The 5,794-nt window shown below is 47.3% G+C and overlaps 1 protein-coding gene across 1 annotated transcript in view; it reads right to left on the bottom strand.

The window, feature by feature from the left end:
• LOC308092826 (rap guanine nucleotide exchange factor 4-like) overlaps window positions 1-4,469 on the bottom strand; it is a gene marked incomplete at its 5' end in the record, with an annotated part of 28,995 nt that extends 24,526 nt beyond the window's left edge. The window contains 2 exons of the mRNA XM_080438925.1: window positions 2,465-2,611; window positions 4,416-4,469. Of these exons, the coding sequence (XP_080295051.1) occupies window positions 2,465-2,611; window positions 4,416-4,469 (201 nt within the window). The remainder of the gene's footprint in view (window positions 1-2,464; window positions 2,612-4,415) is intronic.
• Between the last annotated feature and the right edge of the window lie 1,325 nt (window positions 4,470-5,794).

Raw genomic sequence — 5,794 nt, 5'->3', positions numbered from 1 at the left:
ATGTATAGATCTATAGAACCAGTATGTATAGATCTATAGAACCAGTATGTATAGATCTATAGAACCAGTATGTATAGATCTATAGAACCAGTATGCAGTGTTAAAGTGGTCACAGCCTCACGTGTACAAATGCATCAAACTTTCAGATGCTGTTTTTCTCCCAGTATGGAGGAAGAATGCTTAGGATTTTTACTGTGATCTCTCGCTTTTGAAAGATATACAGTAGGAGGCCAGTGACTTTGACCAGTTTCACTTTCTAAACCTTTGAATCATGCATGTCACACAAACACAACACCAATGGTTTAGATAATGTGGATTGTGGAAGCTAAATGGTGGATATGTGGATAGGACTCTATATAGGGCAGTGCCTATAGGGCAGTGAAAGGAACAGCTCCTTCTTACCTCCAGGCTATGGTCGATGCTTACACCCCTGCCCGACCACTTCGGTCTGCCGCCTCGGGGCGACTGATTGCCTCGTCGCTCAGTGGTACTTCTAGCCGATCTACACGGTCACTGCTTTTTTCTGTTCTGACCCCACAGTGGTGGAATGAACTCCCCACTGATGTCAGGGCAGCAGAGTCACTGCCCATCTTTCACCGCAGGCTGAAAACCCACCTCTTCAGGAAACACTATCAACCTCTTAGCCTTGCCTACTTGTTGTTAACTAGTTGTACAAGCTCTTGTTCTATTGTCTCCGCCAGGCCGAAAGGCATGGCGAGAGAGTATGTTTTGCACCCTGTCCGTCCGTCTGTCCATGTGTGTGTGTGTGTGTGTGTGTGTGTGTGTGTGTGTGTGTGTGTGTGTGTGTGTGTGTGTGTGTGTGTGTCCGTCCGTCCGTCTGTGAACAGGTTATCTCCGGCACTGTTGGCTTGATCGTAGCGAAACTGTGCACACACACTGCCCGGATGCCAATTCAGAACCTTTGCCCCAAATTTTTCACATGGGCCCGTTATAGTGCCACCAGGAGGCCGTTTTTTGCAAAACACATGTTTTGACAGTACTCGTACAGATTTTGTCCAGACATCACGCAAATCGGTACACAGTATCTCTATAGTCATTACACGAAACGGGTCTTTCTGATTTTTCATATTCCATCCTGACGGAATCTTGTTTATTCGATATACTTATTTGTTTTATCTCTTGCTCATTTGATTTAGTTATTTGTCTCATCTGTTTAAGAAAGTAGGTAGCTGATATATTGCACTTTTACCTTAGCGCTAGGTATGCTCTTAGTTGCTTGTTTTAGAAGAGAATGCACTTAATAGTGCTGGTGATTAGTAGTTTTCTTGCCTACCTATGTTGAATGCACTTATTGTAAGTCTCTTTGGATAAAAGCGTCTGCTAAATGACCGTAATGTAATGTAATGTAATGTATATGAACAAACTTGTTACATGAACAAAACGCATCGCATTGTGTTTGTGTGACATGCATGATGCAACGGTTTAGAAAGTGAAACTGGTCAAAGTCACTGGCCTCCTACTGTATATCTTTTAAGAGCGAGAGATAGCAGTAAAAATCCTAAGCATTCTTCCTCCATACTGGGAGAAAAACAGCATCTGAAAGTATATATGTCTCACTAGGGCGTGTCTCACTAGGGCGTGCCTCACTAGGGCGTGCCTCACTAGGGCGTGTCTCACTAGGGCGTGCCTCACTAGGGCGTGTCTCACTAGGGCGTGTCTCACTAGGGCGTGCCTCACTAGGGCGTGTCTCACTAGGGCGTGCCTCACTAGGGCGTGTCTCACTAGGGCGTGCCTCACTAGGGCGTGCCTCACTAGGGCGTGCCTCACTAGGACGTGCCTCACTAGGGCGTGTCTCACTAGGGCGTGCCTCACTAGGGCGTGCCTCACTAAGGCGTGCCTCACTAGGGCGTGTCTCACTAGGGCGTGCCTCACTAGGGCGTGCCTCACTAGGGCGTGCCTCACTAGGGCGTGCCTCACTAGGGCGTGTCTCACTAGGGCGTGCCTCACTAGGGCATGCCTCACTAGGGCGTGCCTCACTAGGGCGTGTCTCACTAGGGCGTGTCTCACTAGGGCGTGCCTCACTAGGGCGTGCCTCACTAGGGCGTGCCTCACTAGGGCGTGTCTCACTAGGGCGTGTCTCACTAGCCAAAAGACAAGAAGAGGATGAATGAAATGAAACCAGCGAAAACCAAAACAACAGGTTTGGGGATCTGCTGGGAATTAATTACATGAAACAGTCACCTGTGTGTCCAGTCTCTCTCTATGAGCCTGGGTTAGGTTAGATACCCTGATATACCCTGGTTAGATACCCTGAGATACCCTGGTTAGATACCCTGTTGAAGTAATGGATTACCCTGAGTATCCTGTTGAAGTAATGGATTACCCTGAGTATCCTGTTGAAGTAATGGATTACCGTGAGTATCCTGTTGAAGTAATGGATTACCCTGAGTATCCTGTTGAAGTAATGGATTACCCTGAGTATCCTGTTGAAGTAATGGATTACCCTGAGTATCCTGTTGAAGTCCTCTTTGTCCACACGTAGGAAGTGACAGTTATCTTCTCTCAACACGATGGAAGCAGCACGAGGAGAGTCTGTCACCAGAGCCAGCTTCCCGAAGTCGTCCCCCTCATGGAGAGTACACACCACGCCCTGACACACACACACACACACACACACACACACACACACACACACACACACACACACACACACACACACACACACACACACACACACACAGTCTAATCAACATGCCATCTAGATCAATGGTTCTCAAACCGAAAATGTATTTAGTATTTGGCCACAGACCCCCCCCCCCCCCCTCAACTTTATCCTATATCCCGCTACCCTGTATGAGTATTCTCTCCTGATTGGATGGAATTGGTATCCCAACCTGAACATGTATGTCCTGTCTAATATAGAAGTGTGTTGATGGTTATTGTGAAAAAATATAAGTGAAAGATTATATGAAAAACAAGTTACACAGTGTGGGTTAGGTTAGTTAAAACAAGCTACACAGTAAAATAAGTTACACAGCGTGGGTTAAGTTAGTTAAAACAAGCTACACAGTAAAATAAGCTACACAGCGTGGGTTAGGTTAGTTAAAATAAGTTACACAGCGTGGGTTAAGTTAGTTAAAACAAGCTACACAGTAAAACTAGAAAATGTGCTCCTCGGAGCACAAGTCTCCACCAGCAGACCTGTGCTATTTTAATAGCACGGGTCGTCTTGGTAGAATGCGCATGGTTTTTGGTGTTCTGCAGGGGCGACTGAATATGTAGTGTCTGCATCTAAAAAAAAATCTTCTTGAAGCAATGTGTCATATGGGAGTCCTCGTAATTGACTGGTTTGTTCAAATGCTTCTTCATCTTCATTGTCTTGAACAGTTTCAGCAGTTGATTGGTGTGTTTGATCTATGTCAGTTTTCTCTAGTGCTACATAATGTATTTGATCAAGGTGGCCAATTGTTACAGTATTAAGACTTCGGCCTTGTTGTGGGATCAATTCAACTCTATAGTCCTCTTCTGTGTTACTGTTGTAGATGAGTATGCTTTCTTAGCTTTGGCCTTCTGCGCCTTTGCTTGACCAATGTTAGGTGTTCTCAGAGGGACACACACACGCACGGACGGGTGATTTGTACTGGAAGGTACTGTTCCAATCAAGACTGATTGATCCTGTCTTACCTCACTTCAAAAACCATAAATGGCTTTTTGAAGTGACACACCTATTTATAGGATTTTATTTCGTCATGCGTCCCCCTAGCCAATCAAAGGCATTGGTGTCAACATATTGACACATGAAACGTGGAGCTTGACCAATGTTAGCTTGGCTAGGAGGGAGGTGAACACACGGCGGGACGAAGCGAAAACATACTCTCCGCCTCCGGCGGAGACAATAAGCTACACAGCGTGGGTTAGGTTAGTTAAAACAAGCTACATAGTAAAATAAGTTACACAGCGTGGGTTAGGTTAGTTAAAACAAGCTACACAGCATGGGTTAGGTTAGTTAAAACAAGCTACACAGCATGGGTTAGGTTAGTTAAAACAAGCTACACAGCATGGGTTAGGTTAGTTAAAACAAGCTACACAGCATGGGTTAGGTTAGTTAAAACAAGCTACACAGTAAAACAAGTTACACAGCATGGGTTAGGTTAGTTAAAACAAGCTACACAGCATGGGTTAGGTTAGTTAAAATAAGTTACACAGCGTGGGTTAGGTTAGTTAAAACAAGCTACACAGTAAAATAAGCTACACAGTGTGGGTTAGGTTAGTTAAAATAAGCTACACAGTAAAATAAGCTACACAGTGTGGGTTAGGTTAGTTAAAACAAGCTACACAGTAAAATAAGCTACACAGTGTGGGTTAGGTTAGTTAAAATAAGCTACACAGTGGTGGGTTAGGTTAGTTAAAATAAGCTACACAGTGTGGAGAAAAAAAAATACAAAGGTCTCCACCTTTGACGTCATTTTCTTCTTCTTCTTCTCCTCCTTCCCCAAGTCCTCTTCCATAAGAATCTGTTCCTGATGTCTTCAGACTAGGACTTACAAAGCATCCCTTTGTAACTCTATTCATTCCTGATGGAGATCAATAGCTTCTATTCTGCTCAGTTCAGTGGTTCTCAAAGTGGGGGTCCGTCAGGGGGGTCCAGGGGTTCCCCGGCTAGAAGACTGGTAACTCTGAACTCTGAGAGCGTACACATTGGTACACTCTCTGAGTTAAGGGGGTCCATGTGCCTTAATGCAGCGTAACTGGGGGTCCTTGAAATGAAAAAAAGCTTGAGAATCACTGGCTTACTTCCTGGTGGGTGTCATTACTTCCTGGTGGGCGTCATTACTTCCTGGTGGCGTCATTACTTCCTGGTGGGTGTCATTACTTCCTGGTGGGCGTCATTACTTCCTGGTGGGCGTCATTACTTCCTGGTGGGTGTCATTACTTCCTGATGGGCGTCATTACTTCCTGGTGGGCGTCATTACTTCCTGGTGGGCGTCATGATGGAGCACATTCCTGTGCCACAACAAATCAGTTCCCACCTGATGTCGTGCGGTAGTTCCTGCTGCTCCAGACCGAACCCAATGACCGCTAGCTTACACAGCGTCTTCAGACTAGGACTTAAGTCCAGGACGTACAGGTCGCCGGGCGTGAACCCGTATCCTCCAAAGAGGACGATCCGATCTCCCAGCATGCAACAGCACATGCTAGAGGTCCAGGAACACGGGCCTTCCCCCCGGGGCTCCACCTTCGTCAGGAGAAGCTCTCCGGGTTGAATTTCCACAGATCGCTGAATGTCCGGTTCAAGTTGTCGCCGCCAAACACATACAGCTCTCCGTCGTAGGCGAAGGCCGAATGACCGTCGCGTCTTTCCGGAAGAAGCTGCGCGGAGGGCGCCGTGCTCAGCCAGCGGTCACTCTCCGTGTCAAACACCCTGATGTTGTTTGTAGTGGTCTTTGACCCGGTCCCCTCGGCCCCGAACACAAACATCTTCGTCCCGATGACGGTGGCTGAGTGACAGGATGAAACGCGCGCCGTAGTGCCTCTGGTGTCGATTAAAGACCAGACCATGGCGGCGGAGGTGTCCAACTTGTAGATGTCGTTGGTGCGTCCGGTCGGCCAATATTCCCCTCCGAAGACGTACATGACCTTCCCCCGGACGCAGGCCGAGTGGTTGTACCTCGGCTCTGGAACGGTCCCACAAACCCCGGGCGGCCTGAACCACGAGCGGGCGTCACGTCGAACGCATAGAGCACGTTGCAGAGCTCCGAGCTCGTGCAGTTGTAACCTCCCCAGATGTAGACGGCGTCTTCTATCAGCACGGCGGTGTGGCAGTGGCGCATGG

This window comes from Gymnoscopelus braueri (assembly GCF_963280865.1).
Source record: "Gymnoscopelus braueri genome assembly, chromosome: 10".
In the NCBI taxonomy this organism is placed as follows: domain Eukaryota; kingdom Metazoa; phylum Chordata; class Actinopteri; order Myctophiformes; family Myctophidae; genus Gymnoscopelus; species Gymnoscopelus braueri.
This window is presented reverse-complemented; position numbering and strand designations above follow the sequence as displayed.